General features: G+C 41.8%; 1 protein-coding gene across 1 annotated transcript in view; it reads right to left on the bottom strand.

Annotated features, from left to right (window-relative positions):
- Nucleotides 1-1846: 1846 nt before the first annotated feature.
- The window catches only part of syt3 (synaptotagmin III), a 41278-nt gene continuing 15805 nt past the window's right edge, over nt 1847-27319 (bottom strand). Inside the window, exons 6-13 of the mRNA XM_074696383.1 lie at nt 26836-27009; nt 19404-19530; nt 16934-17152; nt 14175-14295; nt 11331-11502; nt 10542-10671; nt 7416-7509; nt 1847-6958 (exon numbers count right to left, since the gene is read on the bottom strand). Of these exons, the coding sequence (XP_074552484.1) occupies nt 7420-7509; nt 10542-10671; nt 11331-11502; nt 14175-14295; nt 16934-17152; nt 19404-19530; nt 26836-27009 (1033 nt within the window). The 3' untranslated portion in view covers nt 1847-6958; nt 7416-7419. The remainder of the gene's footprint in view (nt 6959-7415; nt 7510-10541; nt 10672-11330; nt 11503-14174; nt 14296-16933; nt 17153-19403; nt 19531-26835; nt 27010-27319) is intronic.

Genomic DNA, 27319 nt, shown 5'->3' with positions numbered 1-27319 from the left:
CTCCTGACCGTGGTACCCAGCTGGGACGCTGAGGGCCAGATGGTCTGTTCACAACAGGTAATCACAGCCAGCATGCTGATCCACTGACAGCCACACAAATGGGCTACCAGAGACACCCCGAGTATTTGAGATGTGTGGTAGTACCCTGACAGTCTCAGGGGGGATTTCTCGATTGAGTCTGACAGCTGTGCTGTGCAGGAGCTGTTATGACTTTTACGTACTGAAACCCACGGTCACACACAATCTCTTTGGTATTCCAGGTTGGAAGTCGTGATAGCAGAAGAATAATGTCAAAAGATGTTTCACAGGAGTTTCTATTTGTATGGGTAATATCATTTAGTTCCTCCATGAGAGCAAATTACAGAGAAGGTCAGGTCCTGGAGTCCAGCTCCTGTTTAATACCCCTTCCCCTGCAGAGCCAAACTCCTTCACTGCTCCTGCTGTTTGAGCTTTCCACTCGCATGCATTCATTGAATTCATTATTTTGAAAGGTTTCTGGTATTATTTATAGTGTAGTAATAAAATGTTAAAAACTATATACGTGGAATATTAAGTGGTGTTGTGCAGAACTTCCAGGAGAAGAAAGTTTGGAGCCGTGGTCACGCAAGGTGAGGTGAACACGTTACATAAACATGTATGTACACACAGGAGGTAATCTGAATATCAAATATTAACCCAAAGGTATTTCATCTATCTTTAATGAAGCAGGAGAATTCATGGTCATTATCTGTAATGGTTGGACGTGTTAGCAGTGAGAGCTAATGTGTTGCTGTCAGCTTCCTTTAGCTAAATTCCTCCAGTGTGATACAAACAGCTCTATACTGCACACACACCTCCCCCAGTCTCTAACTTGCTCCCCCTCCCTCTTTGCCTCTTTCAGCTCACTGAACTGAGTGAAATGTCTTTCCGACTAAATGATTTTTTTTTTTTTTGCACGGTGGGAACGTTGCCATGGAGACAACATCCCCCCCAGCCCCTCCTTCTTGCACTTTTCTCTCTTAACAGTCTCCAGCATTAGAGCTGTGCTAACTGGTGCGTCGTCATGTAATGTGTGTGTGTGAGTGTGTGTGTATGCCTCTTGTTGAACTGTTAACACTGTCAGAACGCTGCAGGTGCTTTTGATGAGTGTGTCTATATACAGAGTCATCCTCCTCCACCTTCTGTTTCTCCACACACACACACACACACACTCACACACACATCCTGCATGCAGCTATCCCCTCTCCTCTTCAGGTTTTTCCCATCCCTGTTCTCCTCCTCCTCCTCCTCCTCCTCACAGGCATTCTCCCTTCGTTTGTTTAATCCTCTCCCACTCCTCCTTCGCTGTCATTCCCCTGCACAGCCTCCTCCCTCCTCTGTCTGCTTTCTTTCTGCTGAAGCGCAGGAGTTGCTGATTGCTACTGGTGTCGTGCATCTTTGCTTTAATGCAAGATAATAACCACATGACACAGAATATGAGCATTTCAGAAACAGGGAGACAGAATAGGTGCAGGGAGGCCAGATGGAGAGATGAGCACACGGAGGGGGCAGGCCGGCCTGCTCCATTTTGCATTTAGGGAAAACGCGGCCACAATAAAGAATTCATGACAAAGTGGCTGAATAATTACACATGACTTAATGCACAGCAGAAAGTCGGAGAGCTTAGTGATGAAAAAAAGTTGAGGTTGCTCTGTCCAGGTAAAGTGTCTTACCTCCCATGCCTGGGTTAAATATAGACTGTGTACATCTGAAATGCCCAGGGCTCTGCACTTTATATTTAGCACTCAGCCTGCAATGTGTGACAGTAGCGTTAGCATCTCTGCTGCCTCCCAACACGCTGGATTCAAAGGAGTCAGAAACATGAAGCTGGATGATACATATCCTTTATTTCCTTTGCCATTGCTTCAGCCACACCGTTTGTTTATTTTTTCTTTTTTTTTCTTTTACACATTCACCGAAATCCTGCTGTCCTGACTGAACCCCTCACACACATTTCTCAGCATCAACCAATAAAAAAGTAAACCTCTTGAATAAATTATATATAAAAAACAATTGAAAAGAATACCAATAAATACAGCATAAACAATGTTATTTCATCATCGTTGTTTTTGACCACAGAGATAAACAATTGCTAGGTCTCCATTTAGTCGTCATTAGTAGTATTAGTATCAAGTTCATTGTCAGATTTTTGCTCAAAGCATCACTTATATAATTTTTCATTGCATCAAGTTGACATCATTCATGTTAATATAAGCATGCAAACATGTTTCCCCATGACCATTCGGAACTGCACTAACACGAGAAGACAGCGAGAAAGAGTAGAGAGGAAGGGAGGGAAGGAGGGGAAAGGGGGTCGTCATACACAGAAAGAAAGAGGGCAAGATGGAGGGGGAAACAGAGAGAGGAGGGGAAAGGTGAGGGAAGGAGACGAGGAGGTGGGAGAGGAAAGGTAAGGGTTGCTGGAGGAGAGAATGAGTAATCAGACGGTAATCAGACAGACAGAAACAGAGAGAAGAGGAGGAGTGAAGGAGGAAGGGAATGAGGGAATGTACTGATTCGACTATGAGTTTTGTAATCCATCACCAGGCAGTAACACGAGGGCTAAAGGAGTCAGACACAGGCAGAGAAAGGGAGAGAAGGCCTCTACACCAGTGGATCAATACCTCATCTACATGCTCTTTTTAACATATTCATTGGGCAGCCATTTTCCTCTAACGTAAAGCATGAGAAGCTCAGACGCTCCCACAGTCTCACTCTGCTGTGTCTGGAGGTCGTGAGTCATTTAAAGCTCCTGTGAGGAGTTTTTAGCCGGCTGCTGCAAAACAGAGTAAAATGAATACTGATGCTTCAGTATGAGCTCCAAACACACACCAGAGCATCAGGGACCAAACTGATAGCATCTCTGTTATTACTTTTTTTACGCTTGTTACACCTGAGTTACACAATGCTGCAGACGCAACCTTTGTTTACATTCTGCAAAGAAGAGTCAGCGAGTCATAGGGATGGAACGGTTCGCATCTTATCACCGTTTTGTGGTCACGGCTGTCGGTACAGTCTAAATTGATGTTGGTTTTAACACACCAGAGTACCATATATTCTAATGATCCCCATTAACATTTTTTAGATCAGTTATGTCACACAAAGTCATGTAAATATGAATGAAGCGGTTTTCCATTTTTAACACCATTAAAACTGGGTGAAACATTGCTAGGTTTAACATACCAACTCCTCAGTCGCTAAAAGTCACTAGCACAAAAAATCCTGACATTTAAACAACTCCTGGTGTGAAATTGCTGAAACACTAGGCAGAGCAGGGGAATTAGCAAAAAAAAAAAAAAACGTTGGATATAGTGTCAACAACTTCTTCTACTCTGGTTTAGTACTGTGGTAGATGTGCATTTGCGAAACATCGCCCCCTTCAGTTTGGGAGTGACGCTTAGGAGAGTGTTGAAAGGTTGATATGCCACTGTTATCTCGTGCCGATTCTGCATGACTCATTACTATGCGTCATGTTTGAACAGAAAGCATTATCCAGGGTAAGGATCAAAACATGCTTTCACATCAGAGTCTCCAAACTTCAGAAAAGTTGCTAGTAGCTTTAATAAAAAAAAATTAATTAGAGGGATCTAAAAAGTCACTAAACGGTTTTATCGACCACTTTCTTACCCCCGTTTTCAGAGCTCACACTAAATCAAAACGGCTCCCATGTGGCAGAACGATACAACGCCACAGGAACATCTTCTAAAGGACCATTCACGCTCAACGTTACGTATAGATTCGGATACGGACAGAGCCTTCGTTCCATGCTCTGCGTCATTTCGTCTGTATTTTTGCACGTTTCCATGAAACTTACGGACACAGGCGAAATGGAGCAGGACCACTGGAAACCATGGGGGCAGTATCGCTGTTACTACTTGATACAAAGCTTTAGTGAGACATGAAGAAGAAAAAATTAACAATGGCAAAACTTTCACGATGTATGACTGCAATACTGACTGTCGCCTGCTACAACACTGCCTCTGTTTTTGTCTTTATCCACGCAGTACATTAGGAATATCACCTCCAAAGTCGCCATTTTTGTTGACTTATTATAGTCATAAACTTTTGACTCCGGGCTGCACCCCCTGCTAGATGTATTGGTTAATTGCAATGCCAACATAAAAGGTGCATTGAAACGGGCTAATACATTTTCGTATGTTTTGCCTTGTGTTGTGTTGTACATGTGTATGAACAGAATTGCACAAATGCTTAAAACTGAGTCGTAAAAAAAAAATGACAAAAATGAAAAAAAAAAATAATCCAAACGACACATGCGCTCCAAACCAAGTCAGGCAAACTGAATGGTTCAGATTTTATTCATAAACCGTTCCATCCCTGGTGCATGATGAGTTTGATTATGCAAAGACAGCAGGATGAGATTTTGGTTGAATCAAAATGACAAAAAGATCCATCCAATTTGTCCACAGGGTGCGCCAAAAGCAGCATCAACACAAAGTTCCTCAAAGCAGTTTTAAATAAGTGGAATCAAACTGATCAATTCCAGAAACAAGATTTTGAAGTGTCTGCTCAGGGTTATGAAATATGTTGTCTCACAAGGATAAATAGCTGAATGTCTCTCCAGATTTTCACTGTCTGTGTTTTTTAAGTCAACCAAAGCAGTGAAATAATGTCAGTTGTAAAATGTCCCACATTTGTGTGACTCACAGCCTGAAACACATCAGTATGAGATTTTAACAGCTGCCCACCCTGAGCTGAACATCAGAGGAAAAATAGCCGCCGTGTAAATACGGCGAATAGCCCCCAGCTGATAAAACTCACAGAGGGTTCAATGCAGGATTTGTAACCTCCCGTATCCCCCATCAAACGCACCTCAAAGTCTCCCTGCACTTTCATGATCCAAAGGTAAAGAGGCAGAAACTAGATCCCCCTCTCCTGAAACACACACACACCTCCATGATAAAAGTGTGTGTGTGTGAGTGGGAGAGAGAAACGGCAGCGGTAGCAAAACCAGTGAATGTGGTGAGGTGTTGTACTGTTGTTCTGCTGAGGTTACAGTAGTAGTAGTGGTAGTAGCGGTGACAGACATGGCTTTATAAAGTCTGTATCAGCTTACACAGGAAGTGCAGAAAAATCCAGGCGCTTGTGTTTCTCGCAACACCTCCTCCCTGCTGTCTCGCTCTGAGGGGGATCTAAATTTGTCCTGATAAGAAATGAGCCTCCAATGTTTTCTTTTACATCTTTTTTTTATGTTTTGTTTTGTTTTGTTTTCCTTCTCGTAAATTGAATTTAAAACACACCCAACAGTTAAGTTTTCAATCACTGTGCCATCTGGTTTTCCCTCGGACAAACGGTACACAAATTACTGAAAGAAGTACACGATCAACACAGTTACTTACATCAGGCAACGGGTTGGCGAGGAGGACGGGGGCGGGATGATTGGCAGCTGATTTCAGAGACGACATAGACAGTACAAACTAATGTCTGTGAAAGACAGTGTTTCTCCACCTAGTGCAATGAGGCACGTGTAGTACACACACACACCCTTTCTCTCGCACACACACAAACACACACACAATGGATCCTTGTAAATACACGGGACAGAAGACACGTTTGGCTCTGAGACAAGCACTTCAGTCCGTCGATGCCAGGGCTGGGTTTGAGGGACGTGGGGGAGGCGTAGACAGAAATGAGGACAGAAGGGAGTGTCACACACAAGGTCACAGTGACACACACACACAGGCATACACACACACACGAATACAAAACAAACACGCCCACAAACACGGAAATAACACACACTGATAAAAGCAACACAGACGTGTGTGTCCTTCTTGAGTCCTGTCGGAGACATGATGGCGACTTTTTCTCACATGAAGCTTCTCGAGAAAAGAAAAGAAAGTTCTGGATGATAGAAAAATAAAACAGAGTGGTAATCTTCTTCATCTTCCCTCCAACGAGTGCAAGTGGTCCCGTCCTTCACATCGCTTTTATTTCACCTGCGTCGTCCTGCGTAAGAAGTCAGCTCGTCCACACCTCTGAAACGCTCTGTATCCTCATGGATATTCAAAATTGGCATGAATAAACTCCTTTCCTGATGGTTATATGTATATCGTAGCACACGCACACACAAAAATAATCTGGAAACAAAAAATGAGCACCATGAGGACAGTGACAAAAAGCATGAGGAAGAGGGACACATTTCAAGGATGCGTTACATGCTTAAACCAGTGAGTCCGTCCTCATTTTCGCTCCTCTGACATCAATAAAGACGCTTTATTGTCTTTCCTCTGGGGAAAAATAAGCGAGTTCAGTCTAAAACAAGACGGGTAAGGAGCCTGCAGAAGGCGTCCAAAATGGCCAAAAAAAGAATCCATCTCGGATGTTTTGTCCTGCGAAGAACTACATGAGATGTCTTCCCATACAGTACGGCACATACTGTACACCAATGTTGCAAAGAAAAATATCGACATAGTGATTTTCTTCTTTTAAAGTCTGTACAAGGGCAGGAACCTTTGGTCCGGGTTGGAGTGACCATTCTGGGATGGCTTTCTTCTTTTTTTGTTTTTCAGAGAAATAACAGTTTGTCACATCACACTCCTCCTAGATGAAATACTACACTAACCTGAAGCACACATGAACTACGCACACACTACAAACTCTGTGTGTATTTCTGTGTATGTGTGTGTATGTGTATGTGTGTGTGTCCCAAATATACACCTGATATCAGTCCGACTGTCCCACTGAGTGTGTGCATGTGTTTGTAAATGTGTAGTCTGATGCTCAAAGTGTAGCTCGTAATGGATGTTGTCGTTTTTTTTTAAATTATTTTTTCCCCTCGGAGGATTCATCAACGCGAGCGAAACAGCACTAGCAGTCGGACACTAGCGGTGTCTCCGTGTCTCTCTTTCTTTGATGGAGAGAATTATTCACAGATGAGAGGAAGGAAAGGAAAGTCTGGAGCTGGAGAGATGATAATGACCTGAGGAAAAAGAGAAGAAGTGAAGAAGCAGATTAAGACAGAAAGAGACAGAAGGGAGGGGGGTAAAGAATATATAAACAGTATGCAGTACTGTAAGATTGGATGGAGGAGGGGGGGCATTACATAAGCCATAACATCAAGATTATACAGATGCTTCTGCCTCAGAGCTCCAACATCTGACAGCTCCACGGCCTCTCCTTTATCTCACACTCACAGTGAAGTCATGCTTTTAAAGACTCCAGTCTGCGTGAATCTGACAGCAGAGCATCTGCTGCATCGTCCGAGGACTTTAAACATTCAGGTAGCAGAGCAGCGTGTTCTGTTTACCAGCAGAATCAAGGAGGTATGGATGTTACAGAGTGTGAAATCACGATAAAAAACCCCTCAGACTAACATTTGCTCACAGTGTAATCTGAAAATGTGTAAGCGTGCTGATAACATAAGGAATCAGACTCACAGTGTTAATCGGAGTGAGGACTGTCCACCACGATATGCGGCTTAGGAGAGGATGCTGTAGTACCCTTCGACACAAACGTACCAATCGCTTTCTCCTGCAGGGGAAAGAGATTTTGCTTCTATTAATTCTTCATGACAAAGGAGACATTTCTTATACAGTCAGTCGGATTAATGAAACTTTAATGTGCCACAAATTGCTTCAGCCACAGCCCTAACACCTACTGCTGGCCTGCTGCTGTGCCCAGCTCAACTACTTTAAGCAGTAATACTATACTCATAGGTGGGCAGCAGCTCAGTAGATTACCTGAAGTGACGGTCAAGCACTGTAGAGTTTAGAGAAGACGTGTGGCCTCTTATCCAAGAAGATTCATTAGTTTCTTGGATAAGAGGCCAAACGTATTTCCCAAACTCTCACAGTCCAGTCTATTTGTTTTCTGAGTCTTCAGAATAACTATGACCTGCATTTACATGGACATGTATAAAGCCATGTAAAAGTCATACTCTGTTTTCCAATTTTGGATAAGAAAATAATGTTTTTGCCACAGTGTCAACAGGCAGAAATTTCAGGAAGTGACATTCTTGCAAGGTCAAGGGTTCATGTGCACCTCCAACCGTTAGCAATGAAAACAGACTGTTGTACCAATACAAATAATAATAATATGGTGGCATACATTTTTCATGTTGATCGCTGCTCATGTGACGAAAGAATGTAAAATTTGAGTATGTAGGACAGGAATTTTCCAGGAAGTTCCCTGGACATATGACGTAATCCACACCTGCTTCACTTTTATGGTATAATTAGTTAATTGCCAGTTTGTGGCTATCATGGGCCATTTCATAACAGTTCGTTATAACTAGGGATGCACAATATTATCGACCATTATGGCTTAAAAATAAAATATTGAATATCAGCCAACACACAAAATTCTGCCAATATAATAAGCAGGTAAAATAATGAGCTGAAGCTGCAGATATTCAGTTCAGACTGTGTAGTCCCATATCTGGCTCCTGTTTTAAGTTGAATTTGATTTTGGGCAGCAGTTTGCAAGATACATGTATCTGACTTCTTTAGCCACATTTGGGTTTAGTTGTTGTACAGTTGTTCTTCTTATATGTTTCCGTGAACAGTTGTGAAATTGGCCAAAATTTGCCCTGGTTCTGGGTAATATTATGATATTCCTAGGAAGAGCATCACCCAGATTTAAAATATGGTTTATCTTTTGGATGTTTTTTGTTTGAAAGCAACTGTCATCAATAAATATGCAGATTAAGGTATGTATATTTCTTATTTTGAACAAGAAATGAATATTACATAACAAATGTGATAAGCGTATGCACCATAATACAATATGCTACATCCAATACAGAAGAGAGTTGATAATTTCTGAAATTGGTACACAGAAAAAATATTAGTATCAGTATTGATATGGCTCAGTTGTTATATCGGACATCATCAAAAAATCCATCATTGTGCATCCCTAATTATAACCCACAATCTTGTTAAGTAAAGACTGGATGTACATTTAGACCCTGGTAAATAAAAGGTCACCTTTCATATTTCTGTACAGTGATCTTCATGTGTAGCTAATCTATAGCTGTTTGAATTAGGGATAGACTAATTATCAGCTGGGCTCATTATCGGGGCCGGTATTTGACATTTTGAGGCATATCAGCATCGGCCTTTTTTTTTAATCTGTCGGCCGATAAGAAACAAATTTAAAACTGTGTTGTTGCAGCTCTGGTGCAGCCGCTCTGCTGTCTGCAGTCACTACTCAGTCCCCAGCACTGTGACACCCACAGTACCATCTGATTGGTTACAAGCAGAGTTCTGGCTTGGGAAAGAGCCAATCAGCAGTGCAGTTATTACAGTTGTTGCAATTACATTGAATTTTTGGAAAACTTTATTTACTGTAGAAAACTTTAGCTATTTATTTTTTTTACGTTTTCATTTAACTTTATAAAACATGCTGCTGAGCCTGGGAGCTGTTTAATTAACTCATGCTTGAAGTTATTTGATTAATTCAAGCGTTGGAGTTTGGATTGTTCAAAATTTTGACACCAATATTTTCACTTCGACTGCAAATTAATATTGGCTTCAAATATCAGTTATCGGCCTCCTTGACAAACAATCGGTATCAGCCTGGAAAAATGCACATCGGTCTATCCATAGTTTGGATTAGACTAATTTAGCTCAGCCCTGACTTTCCAAGCTAACATAATGTGCATTTCATTTTTTGGGTTCAGTAACTATGAAAAGTGTTGGTTAACTACACTAATTTAAAGCCTCTTTTCCACCAAGTGGTCCGGTATGGATAAGTACAGTTTGGTACAGGTTAGCATCCCGCTAATAAATCCAACGAAGAAGAAAAATGCAGCACAGTTTCCTTTTTGACAGCACTTCTATGCTGTTTGTGACGCCATTTTCCAAACAAAAAGAGTTATCTTTATGAAGTTGACTGGAGATTTGAACATAGCAGGATAATGTGTTTTTAAGCTTACCAAAGGAAACACCACAGTATGCATGCTGTACCGAGACAAACTAAACTGAACTGCTCGGTGGGAAAAGAGCTTAAGTTTAAGAACCTATTTAGGGCCTTAAAATCTGAAAAAAATAAGTACTCTGTAACTTTTGAGATAATTATCTTGGTTTTTAATTTAAAACCCTGCTTTAGCCTCACTGCTAGGTTTTCCTTTGCTCTATCACAAAAAGAATAGTTCTTTTTAATGATGCATTTTTATTCATATATAGAATAATTAAATTGTGTTTCACACTCTGAATATTCAGCACATTTCATTTTAATCGTTTGTTACATTTTGACGCCTAAACTCAAACTGTAAAATGAAGTCAGGCTTTTACTTTTTACTTTAAGGATAATGCATCAGAGCTTCTCTCCTGCAAACCCAACAACAACTGCCACGATTCTTTATCCCTGCTCCAGTTACTCCTCTGTTTGACGCTCATGATAATCCTTGTATGATAACATCATTTAGGTTATCAGCCGCGGACGGAAGAACTGTGTGTAACATATGTGGCATGAGATAAGCTCATAGCACATGGCTGCACACACATCAACACACACAAAGTCACACTCACACACATCAACACACAGGATCATACGCTCATTACCTCCACGAGCTGATGCCAGTGCTCGATGGGTTTGCGTGGATTGGCGAGCATGGCTGCCCAGTGCTCTCTCCCTGGACCTTCAGCGTCGCTGCCCACACGACACATCCCTATAACCTCGTTATGACCGATACTGACAGGCAGAGAGAGGAGGGAGAAGGAGAGAGGAGGGAGAAGAAGGAGGGGGGAGGTGGGGGTTGAGAAAAAAGGAGAGTGAGGATATATTAAAGCGCAGAGAGGGACCGGGAGACAGCGCTTGTAAAAAAACAGGCAGAGAGAATCTCATTTATCAACCTTGAGGACTGGGAAAGGAGTACAGCGGCTGAGGAAGGATATTGAATAGCAGCTCACAAATACACACAACCCTGCATAAAAGGGTGATGTCAGCGGGGAGCGGGCACAAGCACAAACATACAAAAGCACACACCTATGGAGATGCCAAATGGAGGGCAGACTACAGAATAGGAAGGCGGTGCGTCCATACACACACACACGACAAGCAGCCAAGTGTTGCTGCAGAAAAACGCTTGTCAGGGTTATACTTCTTCTTCTGTCTTCACCGTTAGCATAAAGCATGCCTATACATGAGGCGCCCTCCTGTCAGTGTGAAGCAGGGAGCGTCCACCACGAGGCCAACCTACGAGGAGGGGGACCTCAACGCAGCCGCAACACCACCGGGAAGTGACAACGCCAAAGCAACAGCAAACATCACACCGCGTGTGCCAGCAGGCAGCACGCTTCACAGTAATTATCAGATTCATCAGCTCCAAAACAACACCTCGCCGCGCTCACCAGTCATAGTCCATCACCGCGATGACGATGGAGACGCTTTCGATGTTTTCGTTGGGGATGTCAAACACCAGCGCCTCGTTGTACGTGGGGTTCAGCGTGTTCTTCTTAATGGATGTCTTCCTCTTTTTTAGCCTTCGCCCGTCGCAGATCAGGGAGGCCTTCACATATGGGTCTGATGAGGAGAGAACAAGAGATGGAGAAAACAGGAAGAGGCAGAGAGGGAAAGGTAAGAGGAGGCTCTTGTGATGCTGCTAGCTAGAATTTCTCACAGCTATCCTCGTCTGCAACACATGAAAGGCATGAAAATCAAGTCACCTCGGCAAAGCTGGATTAAGAACACAAAGGGAGAAAAGCAGCACAGGTTGAATCACTTTAGTTATCCATTCAACATGTGACAGCCACCAGGGAATACACACACACACAGACACACTCAGAGCATCATTTCCATGCTGCATCTATAAGCATCGTCTTGCTCAGCTCATCTGAAGATCAGTGTGGCAGTTTTAACGTCAGGTAGTAATTATCATCTGAGCTCGCCCTCGGTCACATCTTGGGATTGGATTTCAGCGTGTGTAGTCACATTTCTGGCTCTTACAGTCAAATGAGTGAAACTTCAGCTGTTTTTAGTCTTTATAAGCGCCACACCTGCAGCTTCAGCTTATATATTTATAACATATTAACTTTAACTCCACTTCCTGAAGGAACAAACATCAACACTCCCAGCAATCAATCTGCCCAATGAACTTCAGGAATTATTCAACAGAGATTTATGGTTATTTACTCTTTTTCTTTTTTCTTTTCACTCTATGCTTCAACGACTCCAGCGTCAGTGATTTATTAGGTGCTGAAAAATGTGTTTCTGTAAATATTCTTCACATAAACTTGTCATTTTGCTCAAAAAAATGTAATAACAAAAGAAAAACATGATGTCTACGGAAAGCCTGTTAGAGCCCAAAATGTAACAACGACCAGAAACATAAATAGAGATTGAATAAAGCCTGAATTGTAATAACTGGTTAGTAGTGTAATAAAAATGTTGTTGTTTGTTACATTTTGGGTTATTGTTGCAATCAGGCTCTAACAGGCTTTTTAGAGTAGAGTAGAAAAAGATTAACAGGTAACTTTAAAAGAAACAGGTTATGGAAATTTACAAATATGATTCAGTAAAGTCAAAATATGAAGATAAAATTCATTTTTACCAGGGACAGACCGGTTATCAGCCTGGCCAATATTTGGCATTTTAAGGCACTTCAGCATCAGCTTTTTTTCAAATCCGACAACTGATAAGAAACAAATTTAAAACTGCATTGTAGCAGCTCTGATGTAGCTGCCCTGCTGTCTACAGTCACTACTCAGTTCCCAGCACTGTCCCACCCACAGTACCATCTGATTGGTTACAAGCAGAGCCATGGCTCGGGTAACAGTCAATCAGCAGTGCAGTTATTACAGTTATTGCAGTCACATGAAATTTTGAAAAAATGTATTTACTGTAGAAAACTTGAGCTATTTTTTTTTTTCATTTAACTTTATAAAACATGCTGCTGAGCCTGGGAGCTGTTTGATAAACTCATGCTTAAAGGTATTTGAATGAAGTAAAGTGTTGCTACACTAAACTACAAGGAGTTTGTATTGTTCAAAAATCTGACACAAATATTTTCACTTTGACTGCAAATTAATATTGGCTTCAAATATCAGTTATCGGCCTCCTTTACTACAAATAATTGGTATCGGTATAGACCCGGAAAAATCCATATCGGTCTATCTCTAATTTTGACTTTTAAAGTTATAGTACCTCGTTAACTGAGAAGGGTCTGGCTGCAGACCTCAACCCCCACCCTCAGCCTTGGAAATGTGTTAATTCATTACATGTTTGAACCAGAAAAAGCATCATTTCCTTTGTCTTTATTAAAGCTTGATCAGCTTTTTTAAAATGTGTTTCACACTGGCAAGTTCATCTCCTGTTTTTGGCTGAATCAAGTATTGCAGTGTGTAAATAAGATAACGTTTTTAGTGTATTATACAAAAATGACATAAATGGCTAAACTAGAAGTGACTTCTTGATTTTGTTTTCAAATATACAGTGGCTACTTGAAACATAAGCGTAGGATCAACATAAATTTATTAACCAGGATGGAAAAGTATTTTATTTCGTAATGTTTCATCTTATTTCTGACCTGATGGTGGAGAATCTAGATCTACAGGATAGAGGTTGTGATGGGGTATAGAGCCAGACTCTGTTGTGGGCATTAATTTGACCCTTCATCCCCAAATTTTGACCTTTTTATCATAATTTCTATACACATTTTAACTTCATATCCCCTGATTTTAACTATTTTTAAAATATTTTTTGACTTTTCATTCCATTTTTTTATGTCTTAATGTTGAACTCTTTTTATTATTATTGACTCCTTCCCATAGTTTAAACTTCATATCTCCTCATCTTAAGTAAATTTGACTTTTTGTTACATTAATTGGCCAGTCGGCCTTTTTATTACAACCCTTTATCTGAAAATTTAGACCTTTAACCCAAGATTCTTAATTTTGTCTTATTTTTATTTCTTTTCATTCCATAATTTTGTCTTATTTCATCAGTTTCATAGCTTAAACAATAATTAAGACTTTTTATTATAATAGCGACGCAACAGTTTGGATTATTTTTAAAGCAAGACTTGGGCCCTGTTTTGTTTTGTATTGAATTTTGACATTAATGCTGTGTCTAAAAACCTTCAGTTGTATTGTATTGAAATAGAGGCTTTTGTCATTTTTAGCTGTATTGTATAAAATGACTTGTGTTTGTGTGAAACTGTGTGTGCGCTTGTGTGTGTGTGTCAATTAATCCTTCACCTGAGAAACCGGTGAGGTCCATGGCTTTGAGGTTGGTGGCCTTGATGACTGTGGCTGTGAGTCTCCCTGCAGTGGGCAGGTAACACAGCGAGAAATTAAGCTCCCCGAGATCAGCTTTCTCCTGTGGGTCAAACACACACACACACACAAACACACACAGATCAGACAGAGCTGGAACAATGTGAGTCAGAAAGGAAGAACGCTAACAGACAGACATCCTCTGGTTTGACGGTCTATGGCTGGAAAAAGCTTGTCTGTGAGTGACGGCGGTGACAGCAGACGTCCTAATGTGGACGGGCAGAGTGTTTAGGCGCAGGGGCAGCGCCGTCACAGTAAATGAATCATATGCCAATCCGTCCATGTCCCCGAGTGGAGGGAAGTGTTAAGAAGAGGTGATGATTCTCCAGGCTTTTTATATCTCTCCATTCAGTGATCTGCTCTCTCTGCCTGCGGTCTCAGAGTAATGACACCGCTGGTATTCAGGTCACACTGTGGCCTGATGACTCCTTAGTGCCTTTGAGCCTCGCTAATCAATACTTCCCCGAGTGAAACAGTGAAATAACGCCAAGAGGCTAATGCTTTAAACTTATTTAATAAATGAAACATCCATGCCAAATTTTTTAAGACTTCACTCTGTCTAATTTGCTAATAGCGCTCTATGAATATTTCATATAAATCTACTTGGATGCAGCGTAATAAAAAGTTTGGATGTGGGCAGCGGTGCCCTTCCAGTAATCTCTCCTCTGCTGCGTTCTTACATTAAGCCACTGACTCAATCTGTACTGCAGAGAAAGATCCAAGATACTCTGCACATCCTCTCCTTACAGTATGAGTTTATGATCTTTAAACGACACACAGCTTTCCTGTGAGTCGTATAAAAGCAAAGAGAGTCACCGTATAAAACTCAGGGATTGAAATATCTGGTTTGAAGGTGCTGGGACATTTTATTGAAACCATTTATCTGAATTTATGGGTTTGGATTCAAATTCCTGCAATTCTAGTTTTTCAATCCTTAAAACTTTTGCAACTCTACTTTTCGTTTCCTCGTCTGAATCATTCAGAAATGATTTAAAGGTAAATTTGATCATCATCGATTTCCTGCTTGAATTTTTCATTTTGAGCCATGGAGCCTGCAGAAATCTAATCTGAGCGTCTGGATATGTTCTTATTGGATTTTAATTCAGTGATCAGCAGATTAGAGAGCACATGAATAAAACTGAACCAGAAAATGAAGCTGAGCTCGTTTCATATTGAGTTATTTCGTTTGAATTTTAAAGCTCCTATGAGGAGTTTTCAAGTGATTATAAAATTGACTCAAACTAAAACTGATGCTTCAAAAGATTGACTTACAGCATGAAAATTATTTCTTCAAAGTTATTTTCAGTTCCTGTTATTGCTCTAATTCAGATTCAATAGATTCGGTCTAGGAAGCCCCGTTTCCACCATGTGGTCCGGTATGGATCAGTACAGTTTGGTATGGGTTGGATCAGTGAAGCCTGATCCTATTTACGTTTTTTTCCACAGCCAACTGTGCCCTTCTTGGTAGGTGGCATGTAGGCCAGGTACCTGCATTAGCTTCATAATAGCGTGACAGCATAGTGGATCACTGTATATCCCTGCTAATAAAACCTTCAAGGTTTCAGTTTCAGTTTCATTTCAACAGCAGTTTTACGCTGTTTATGACCATAGATTGTATAAGACATGGACGTAGCCTCCGGGACGTCACCGGTCTGTTCCTGAAACCGTGAAATGAAGCCAATCCACGGATGCAGCCACCTTTGCTATGACCGGCTGTGAGTTTTCTTTCGAACAGCGACCGGGCACCCACCAGTCACATGACCTGAGGTGTGCCTCAGGTGTGAGATGTGACAATCAAATGATCCTAATAACTTCTAAACTACTGAGTCAGAAAAAAAATCACTCAAGCCGTTGTTTGAACCAGGCTGTAAATATGTTTGTCCCCTTGTTTGTGACGCTATTCTGACGCCTGGCACCCCAACAGAAGGGTAGGGCTGCAGCTATCAAATATTTTAGTATTCGAGTATTCTACTGAAAATCCCATCGATTAATCGATTAATTGAGTAATCGGATAAAATACATTTTTTTTTAGTTAAAGAGCAGTTATTTTTTAAATGAAATTTTTTCTCTTTAAGAAATGGAATTTTCTGATACAGCATGTCAATGAGAGCACTTGCTTTGGTAGCTCCAAAATTTGTAAACACACTTTGACACATGTTTTGTGCCTTGTACATCTCATCAAATGTTGCGGACCCAAATGGCACCCGTTTCGTAGAATGACCCATTAGTTTCCAAACTCCAGAAAAGAAGCTAGATTTGTTGCTAGTTACTATTTTGTATAAGAGGTAGCTTGAGGGGTCTGAAAACTCTCTTAATATGTCCTCAGCTCTATTTAAAATACCATTCTTTGATCTTTTTTCAAAATTAAACGATTCCTCGAGGCGGAGAAAATTACTCGAGTATTTTTTGTAATCGAGTACCTCGAGTCATTCGAGGAATCGTTTCAGCTCTACTGAAGGGTATCAAAGTGTGACGGTACAGGTCTGTAATTTGGGGACCTGTCCCGGTTTTAGTCAAAAGATACGTCACAAAATGCGTGCCATACCGATATAAACCTGAACTGAACTGCTTGGTTGAAACAGGGCTTGATACGACTGCTTTAATTCTGAACTTCATTCAGATTTAACCCAATACGACCATCTTCTCCAGATTAATGTCTTCATTTTTAACTCTCATCTTACCGCCGTGCCCTCCACGATGTCCCTCCATACTGGTTTGTCCCCGCTGCCCTCACTGAAGTCCAGCAGGTTGTCCACCACGACCTGGCCGATCAGGTCGTGTCTGGAGAAGCGGTCGAAGTCGTACACGGAGAAATGCAGCTTCCTGGAATGTAGCTCATTCAGCGGCACGCCGAACTGAAAGGTCTCGTTGAACACGGGGTTTAAGGTCTTTCTGTGAACCTGAGAGACAGAGACGGGTACAGTAACATCACATGTGTGCACCGATGAAGGATGAAGCAGCTGAGAAACAGTCGACTGCATAATGACGCTGCAAGAAGTGGACATCACTCCAGATGAAATCACTGATGCATGTTTTCCAACAACAGGTCATGAAACATAAAGGACCCAGAGCTGGTTCAGACGCAGAGATCATTACAGAAACATACACTGCACTCAAACCTAAAGGTGGAGGCCGCTAATCCTCCATCTTTTTTACACTTCATCCTTCTGCATTGACGACTGTATTCCAGACACAAACACGACTCGAGGTTTACTCCAACATAAAACTCCAGCTCGGTTCTTGAGAGCCCAGCAGCTTGTCAGACAACACTTTCTGCTGTTTTCCAAACACGTCCAGAATCCTCAAAGACCTCGCTGCTATGAAAAACATATTCCACGCACGGCACAGTGGAGTACATTTTTCTACCTGCTTTACAGAGCGCTACTCTAGTTCTTCAACCAAACAAACATGGACAGAGTTTCCAGATCAGAGAGTGGTGTTAGATTTTACCTCCTGGGTTTTTATTTCTGTTAGACACAGAAATGCAAAACAGCAGGAGAGTAAAAGACGGATACAGTCAGCAATGAAAACTGGAGCTAAATTTAGGAGACAGTCCAAAAGTTTCCCTCATTTTGTGTCTACAGCACATCTGAAGCAATACCTTTGTAAATCTGCGACACATGAAAACTGTTTTTCTCCTTTTTGTTCTCAGAACAAACCACAAACATGAAAGAATCACGTGTTTTGAAGCAACTGTCCCCACCCTCCTTCCGTAGAACAGCAACCAGCAGCTCGTTTTGAACAGAAAAGCTTTGAGTCACAGCCTGTAGCATGGATCCCTCTGTGCTGACATTATTACATGTAAATGTCATGCTTTTAAGCGTGCCCACATCCCTGCTAAAACAGACAGACGTGATAAACGGCGTGGCTGTGGCTACGACACGTCCTTGAGCTCCATAATTAACCTGAAGCACACGAGCCGGAGGGGAAACTAAAGTCTCACCTTCGGAGCCAGAATCAAATCAGACCTGCAGGAATCGAATAAAGACCTAAAACTGAATATACCCCCTCCACGACGCACACAAGCAGCAGGATTTATGTTGTTTTAACACATTTCATGAAGCTAAGTGTATTTTCACTTCTATTTTTACTATGTGTTATGTTTCCTGCTTTCACCGTCTGCCGGCTCTAAAAGCAGTCAAATAACAGCGATCACAGAAAGCACTCTGAGGGGAGCGGGCTGTAATTTCCTGCTCATCATATTCTAACACGTAGAAAAAAAAACTCATTTGCCTTCAATCTCAGGAAGGCACAACATTTTCACCATTTGCTGATTCGTCACCGGGATTTAATTGCAGTGAGAGCATTGGATATAAACTCTGTCATGCAATGAAGCCTGCGATAATTAAAATGTGACACACACTTGCTTTTCCGAATCCGACTTTGGCCCACTGCATGAGTGGGTCTGTCACTCCGGCTTATTAGCGCCTGATGATTACTTGTTAGCTTTGGATTAAAATATGCAGCCGATGGAAACGCTTTGGAAACCCAAAAACACAGGGAGTGAGACGTCCTCTCGAATAGGTGATGTCTGCAAGGGGGGGAGCAGGAAAATGTGAGTGCTGTAAAAATCCTGTGTTAATGAGGATGTGATTGAAATTAAACAATCATCTACACTGGGAACAAAAGACCAGTCGTATTATGCCGATGATTGAAGCATTCACGCTTTTCAGGGGCTGAAGAGGCTTTTGTGGGAAACGGCAGACAGTCGCACAAAAGGGAGGAAACCAAAAGAGAGAGGTTTCAAACAGCGAGCAGAAAGTACCTGTGATATTTAGAGAGGAAAAACAGAGAACTACAACTCCCATTTGTGAAGCCAGTCAGCCCCGAAGTCTGGAGGATTTTCCTCAGAGACTAAATCTGAAGACGGGAGGATTTGTGAAGGGCTAAGGGTGAGTTTTTCTGAACTGAAATGAACTTTAAATATTGACTCGACTGTCCTCCAACAGCAGACGAACACTCTGGAGCAGAGAGGCACATCACGGTGAGAAAATTATGCCCCAGATTAGATTAGATTACATAAGTGGAAGTGTAATGATTTCCCATGAGGAGGCACGAAACAGGCCATGAGAAAGAGTCTGAGCGTAAACACTCCACTGATGGCCCACTGAGGACACAGGTGAGCGTGAGCAGGAAGGGGGCGGGGCTTACCTTGGTCTGAAACTTCTTCTTCCTGTCTGGCAGTAGGTAGATCTTCACGTACGGGTCGGAGAAGCCGTTGGCATCTTTCGCTGGCAGGTCCAGAGCTTTCAGGATCTTCACCACCAGCTGTTCCGTACTGAGACACACACACACACACACACACACACACACACACACACACACACACACACACACACACACACACACACACACACACACACACACATACACACACAGATCAAACCCCATTAGAATATCACATGCCGATAAAAAAAGCCTTTAAAGGCCGGGGTCGTGCAAATTTACACTAACACCCTCTGAGACCCAGACAGGTTCAGCCTACACACACACACACACACACATAAACACACACCTTTGCAGGCTTTATGCACACATAACAGCGTGGGAGGTGCTGTCTCTCTGAAGCTAGGAAGAGCCAAAATAGCATGTGTGCGTGTGTGTGTGAATGTTTGTGTGTATTGGTGAGTGTGTCATCCCTGCAGCTGTTTCATGGTTGCACTATCAGCGATGTTAAATGTAAGCACAGTACGCACAGATGTACAAAGTCTGGTCGGAGCTGAGCTCATGAATAATCTTCCGCACAGTTCTCTTTATTTTACTCTGACTCTCTGCAACAAACTGATTTTTAGAATCAGGGACAGAAAACAACACCGATAACCTCTGTGAAAAAAATGACCATGATCATCAGCGTCATGAACAGTCAAACATAAGTTTGAGCTGCAAACACTGACAATTTAAGGAAAACTGATCTTTTATAATGCAAAGTAAAATTAATGAGTGGTAAAAATCGTTGCTGTTTTTTTTCAGCAGTTGTGTGCAACAGGAGGTGGGCAGAAGGGCAGTCGCCCCCTGTTGTGGCCATATTTGTTGAAAAACGCATGTTAAAATGCTTATTTGGGAGCCAAAACCTGCACTAAAGTGCTCTATTGAGTGGAAAAGCACACTTGGCTGGTTAGAATATGATAAAGTGCCCTTCTGGGAGGGAATACACAAGCTGGAGACAGGGATGGGTACCTTCCACATTTGAAACAATGCGGTACTGATGCAATCAGTATTGACACTCATTGGTACCAATTTTCTGTACTTTCTTGTGCGTTTTTGTGGTAATAAATATTAAATTGTTTCATAATAAAATCTCAAAGTTTTTTAATTCAACATTCTTTTTAATATATAAACTTGCAATGTTGTGTTCATGTCTGGCATGGAAAATTGCCTATTCTTCCAGTCCTTTACAGTCATAAGGATGTGTTCAGGCACCTAAACATGGTACCGTTTAATTTAACGTAAATCTGTATTATTATGTATAATTCAGTGCTTCAGACAGAAGTTTATGGAATGAATATCCTATCTTTAATCAAGAGCATTTTTAATTGATATGAAAGCAGTATTTTATTGATTTCATGCTCAGATTTCGTGATATTGTCTCTCAAAACTCTACTCTTGCGCTCAAATTTGCTCTGCGCATACTCAAACTGTGTCCTCTTGCTCGATTACAATGCTGCTCCCCCAGATTAGTTATATTGTATAACCATAACCACATGATACAGTGCTCTTTGTAGAGCGTTTGGTCCCGCCCAGCTTCATGATGGTGACATCGTTCTCTCCACCAGCACACCACAAAGTGTGTGCTGGTGGAGCACTCTGTCATGCGGTTATGGTTATACAATATAACTATTTCAGTGAAAACACAGGTGCTCGTGTATTTATTCAATGATATTTGATTCCAACAGTGAACAAAAAAATAAAAGAAATCACATTTATTTCGGCCCCGGAGGTCTGGGGGTGATAAACCAGGTTGAAAGAGTGCCCGCCCCTATGTAACACTCCGGGAAAAACAGCGAACGCATCTGAACACAAACAGGGACATTCTGATTGGTCAATACTACTCGGCCTCCAATTAGTCGATCCACAAATCATTCTAGCGCAGACAGAGATCTGTGAGCACAGGAAATCTGAGCGAGCGGCATTGTAACCGAGCAAGAGGACAAAGTTTGAGCACGCCCAGAGCAAATTTAGTTTTGAGAGACAATATCATGAAATCAATAAAATACTGCTCTCAAATCAATTAAAAATGCTCTTGATTAAAGATAGGATATTCATTCCATAGAAGTTGACAGTACCTATAAAAAGTGCCTTATTTGGTACCCATCCAAAATAAGGCCATAAGAACCCTCCCTTGAGATAAAACACACAAAAGTGCCCCATTGGGTGGCAAGAAACGTGTGTTTAAGTGTCCCTGAAAACATGTAGTACCCTCTTCAGTGTGGAGAACACACTGTACCATTTTTTCTTATTCTTCTTTTTTGCCCCTGCTCCTAGAGATGACTGTGCACACCACTGCTTCTCAGCCAATCAACTGCATGTTACAGCTTTGATGATAAGTCAAGTTAGATTTAACAAATGAGAATCAAGTTGATGATTTTCACCTCTGACATCTGCAAGGAAAGAAAAAAAATTCTGCAAATGTGTGTTTGAGGATTCTTGTCTGCATCATATTTAAGGTATCAAATATAAAGTAAACCAACATGAACACACTGAAACACACAAAGCATGCACATCTTTACATTAAAATACGCCATCTAGAGTCATGACTACGACTCCAGCACCGTTTATCATGTATTTAATTAGCAGATGAAGATGAAGACAGCTTGGAGGCCTTTAATCAGACCTCGTTAGACTGTGTCTCTGCCTGTTAATCAGCGTGTCAGCACTTCATTAGCTGCTATAGGAGAGCAGCACAGGCTTTGGGGCAGAGGAGGGACACACGGGGCAAATGCCAACACTGACCCTGACAGTTAAACGATATACTGCCCGTGTGTACTGTGCAAGACACGCTCGCTCACAACACGACCGTGGCCAATCTGGACACGTGTTTACCTCTGCATCACATCCAATTAAGGCAATCGGATAAACAAGCCCGCCCTGCAATCACATCGAGTCAGGGAGATGATGCACAGGATGAATTACTGGAGGAAATTACGTCTCCAGCCAGGCCAGATAAATATTTTAACAAGAAAAGCCTGACCTGTCTGAATATGCTTCTAGTGACCGTTAATCCAGTTTTCATTGTGAGACACACACGAAGAGGCAACAAAAACAAAGCCTTCTGCTCCTCCTGCTCGCACACAGTCGCAGGTTTCTCTTCACGTGTCTCCTCACAGAACAAGACGTGAGCTCAAGCCCAAACCAAGGTTTCACACACTCTGTGAGTATGCTGCAGAGAATACACCTATTAACGCTCGAGCACAGAGCGAAATTCACGGCCTTATTCCTGGCAGACAATGCCCGAAAGCAACCTGTTATTCCCACAGAGGAGATGTGTCAGCTTTTAATGGGGTTGTCAATAGAAATGGCTCTCCCAGAGGATGTGAGGAAGATTGACATTGTTGTTCTGACTGTTACACTCCCAACAGTGGGGGCTCACGCATTAACATACCAATCTTATCACAGTCGCAGTGCCAGCACACCTCTACCTCTGCGTACACACACACACACGCTCACACACTCTTCATGCAGCTCCACAGCTCTAACCTTTCTTCTCTAATCCTTCATCACTCCCACTCGGAACTATTTTTAACTAATTAATGCTTCCTGTCTTATGTAAAACACTTTGAATAGCTTGTTGTTGAAAGGTGCGTGCGTTTAAAGTCGCCTCGCTGGAAACGTTTCCCTCCAGAGGAACAACACACAGCTCCAGCTCCAACATGGCAAAACTGAAATTATCTCCTGACCTCAGATTTGAAAGAAAGGGACCCAGGAAGACTTTTAATCATTAACCTTCCTCTCTGTCCAGCTCCCCTGCTAATCTTCTGAATGTGAAACTGCAGCCATTACACACTCTGCTGTTATTATGTGTTGACAGGGATGCTGTTTAAGTGACTCGTCATTTATAATTCATGAGCGAATCAGCCTCTCGCTCCCTTTCTTTTCTGATCATCAGCACTTTCGCCTGTTGTAATGTTTCTACATGTCGGGCCACGAAGAAATGGGGGACTGCCAGCTGAGCCCGCAGACACACACATACAAACACACTCCTCTCCACAATCCACAGAAAGCATTAGTTACAGCACACAGTCTCACAGTGAAATACACACTCTCCTCAGGCTGAAGCCTCACAGCATGGCGTCCGACAATTACGTCCTTCAGCAGTGACTACTCAACAGACAGTCGACAAAGGAGTGAAATAAAAGTATAAAAATCTCTGCTCATGCTGCTCAAAAAACACAGTTTAACTCATTTTCAATGTTTTACTTTCTCTCATTATTGTTCACGAACAAGACAAATACAAACAGAGATCTCCCTCTCATGCTGGTGGCATGTCAGCAGACAACTATCTGCTCAAAATTTACACACTGAAGATGTTTTCTCAGAAGCATCCTCGCTGTGCGGCTGTTTGCAGCCATAAAGTCAAAGTGATGTGAAAACAGATGCTTCAGTTTTCACTGGAGACTTGGAAAGTTATGCCATGCTAGTTTCATTCACAGTCAGATTCATCAAACAATGCTGTGGAGAATTTCTGCAGAAAACAACAGATTCACTCATGGCTAAGTCCCGCCCTCAAACGTAATGAGCCAATCACAGCGCGTATCGCCATTCTAATTCACGCAGACATTTTCTGCCCAGACAAAGTCAGCTTTCATTCAGTTTGATTCAGTTTTTCCGAGTTTTTAGGTTTAAAATGGTCAAACTGTGTTCATGGGGTACCTAGAACTCCACCACAAAGTATAGTATGAGAGGCTGGGTGACAGGGTGCATTTTTACCCATTCCTAAACCACATCTCAACAAAGAAAAGTGTCTTTACTGGATACAGTTGTGCAGAAGACCACAGCATCAACTCAGCGTGATTACAACGTACACCTATTCTAAGGTAAACTGGCACACACACATACAGATTTAAGGCATTATGTTATGACTTTGCTTTAAAGATATATAAAGTTATCTTAACATTAAAAGCACCACTGCAGCCTGACGGACGGTTTGGGATTTTCTCGAAAGCTAGCTAAAGTTAGCCTAGCCTTAGCTCAAAGCTGCGTTGTTTATCAAGTCACTTTGTCTGGAGTTCACTGGTCTGTTTTTTTCTAGGTTCTTATTCATTGGCTATCGTACGTCATTGTTAGCCGTTGTCCAAAGGGCTCTAGTTGTCCTGACATTAGCTTCTGGAGCTTAGCTTCATTAGCTTATCTGTTATAGCGGAGATATCACAGGTTGGCAATAATATTTTGAATGATTTAATGTAAATACCGTAGCACCAAACCAACAGAGATACACTCTTGGAAAAAAAAAAAGGAATGAAACAGTGCGAAAATATTCGAACTGTTCGATTTACCTGACTGGGTGCGCGCGCGTCTTTTCTTTTTTTTTTTTAAACCGTCGTTTTACGTCTCCGTTTGGAGCGTGTGGTTCTGAAACACGCATGCGCAACGCGAGGCGAAGAGTACAGCCAGACAAGCCCACCTCACTCGCAGCTGTCTCCTTCTGCTGCACCTTGAGCAGACAGCTACATGATTCAACTGAATAGCGCAAGTGCGTGTCTCATACAGTGTTGCCATATTGGGCGGTTTTCCGCCCAATTGGACTACTTTTGATTACATTTGGCGAGGAAAACTGCATTGGGCGGGTATTTAATATTTGGGCTGCTTTTGCCAACATCTGGCGTTTTTTATATTGTGGAAACAGCACAACAAACTGTTATTTTGTGGTTTAAAAACAGTAAAAATACAAAATTCAGAATACTTAATTCACTCGTATTATATTCAATTAAAAACACATTTATTTGCAGTGAGTTATTCAGTTGCTATCAATTTCGCCACAACAACGTGACGTCACATCAACAAACTAGCATAGTGCGCCGACACAGAAGCCTGAGGCAAAAGCGCGCTCAACTTGGGCCCGGCACTGGGATACAGGAGGTGCATTTTTTCCACATTTTCTGTGACATGCACTGTCTGTAATAATACAACTTGCCATTTGGGCTTAAATGTTTAAAACTGTAAATGCATTTAAATCCACGTTTATTAAAAAATGAAATGTTTTCGTGTGTAAAACACTATTGGGCGTTTTTTTTGCGGAAGTGGGCGGGTTCTGGAACGTAATTTGGCGGAAATAGCTCAAACAAATCTGGCAACACTGGTCTCATAGGGGTCACTTCAGCCGGTCCTAAGCCCAGATAAAGGTGGAAGGTTGATATTTTCACATTCAAAAAATCCATTGAAGAAACCTTCAGTTCTAAACATATTTAAGTTTTTTATTCTACCTGCTTTCCCACTCTTTCACGTCATTCTTCTGTCCTAAAGCGTCCACGTCAGATACAAGCAAATGGCTTATTTTGCAAATTAAGCAATAGTGTCATTGAGCGACTTCTGGGACAGCCAGTAGAGATTTTCCTTGCTGAGGAGTTGGCATGTTGAAACTAGCAATGTCTGACCCAGTTTTAATGGTGTTCAATATGGCAAACTGTCTTATTCTTTTAGGGTTTTACATGACTATACATCACATAAAAAGAAAACTGTTAACAGTGAGTTATTGGGAAATATTGTTTTCTGGGGCGGTAAAAACAACAACAATGTACACTTAACTGAAAACCATGATCAATAAGAGCCAAACCGTTGATTTTGTGAACCGTATCATCTTTAATAAAGATGGCAAAAAGGACGCTATGTTTTTTTCATGACCAATCCTCTACCTTGTAGTCTGAGATGTGTTTTATCACATTTGCACTGGGACCTGTAACTTTTGTCTTGTAACTGAAGCTTTTTATGAATACAATGATTCATTTATCCCTCTAATGTGGAGTTTAGGCCCATTTGGTGACATCTAGATGATATGTGATCTTTCCGTCTCTAAAAGGGATAGCCATACTTATAGCAAACTAGTAGCATATCTTGGTGAGTGTGTTGACCAACAAAATGAAGCATATTATGGCATAAAGGCTGTTTGAGAAACAGCATAATATCTGGAAAATATCTAAAAACACTGAATCTTACAAGTCGTGACACTTTTAAAAGGAGGAACGGCACCTTAATGAATTCTTTGTCCTTGTTCAGAAAAATCTAGCATCCGTCTTGCTACAAACTGGTTTAATTTCTGTGTCACATCCTGGCACTTGTGCAGCAAAGAGGTTAGAGAGGAAGCGGCCCATGAAGACTGGTATTTATCTGGAGACTTCAGGGTCACGTGACACATGCAGGTGTGAACAGCCCGCTGCTCTGGGTGCATTTGAGGTCAATGTTGTGTTTGTCATGTCAACCTGACAGCTTTAGAGTTGAGTCAGAGACATTGCGTGTGGTTTCCACTCTGAGAGCACAGAACAGTTACAGCCTGGAGATTAATCCACGGAGCTGCTGTTTGTCCAGCCTCTAAGCTTGGCCCGCTGTTGTTTCTTTGCGTGTAGGATGCTCCAGCACAAACTTGCTGACTTACTTGAAGGCGTAGCGCAGGAGGAAGCTGATCTTGCCGCAGTTGTCACCAGGTTTGCCTTCGCCCTGGTCGCCCTTGGGCCGGTAGAGCTCCGGTTTGATCTGCCCGATGCTGGTAACCTGCTCCTTCTCCTCGTGGAAATCTGGACTGGAGAGCTGGTGAGTCATGGGCTTAGGCCTGAACAAACACAGAAGAGCCTAAAGGTGAATACTGAGTAAGAGGAACAGCATGTTAGCGCATACACACTCAGCAGAAAAAGATGCTTTGGTTGATGATGCAGCAGCTTCATCAGAGGCAGGTAGAACATCTGAATTTACATGCTGCAAAAAACTACACATGATCTGTTATAAGTTTGAAATTCATGAGAAGAAAAATCTCCAGAAAAGTTTGAATTAATCTATTTTTAATCTGCACCACAAACTGAACTGCCTCTGGACACCACAGCGACTCAGAGCAACCAGACATCTGATGGAGGCTGCTTAGCTTG

This window comes from Halichoeres trimaculatus, unplaced genomic scaffold (assembly GCF_033239565.1).
Source record: "Halichoeres trimaculatus isolate MK-OKI-2021-1 unplaced genomic scaffold, fHalTri1.1 fHalTri1_scaffold_20, whole genome shotgun sequence".
Lineage (NCBI taxonomy): Eukaryota > Metazoa > Chordata > Actinopteri > Labriformes > Labridae > Halichoeres > Halichoeres trimaculatus.
The sequence above is the reverse complement of the archived record's forward strand: the minus strand, read 5'-3'. Positions and strand labels throughout refer to the sequence as shown.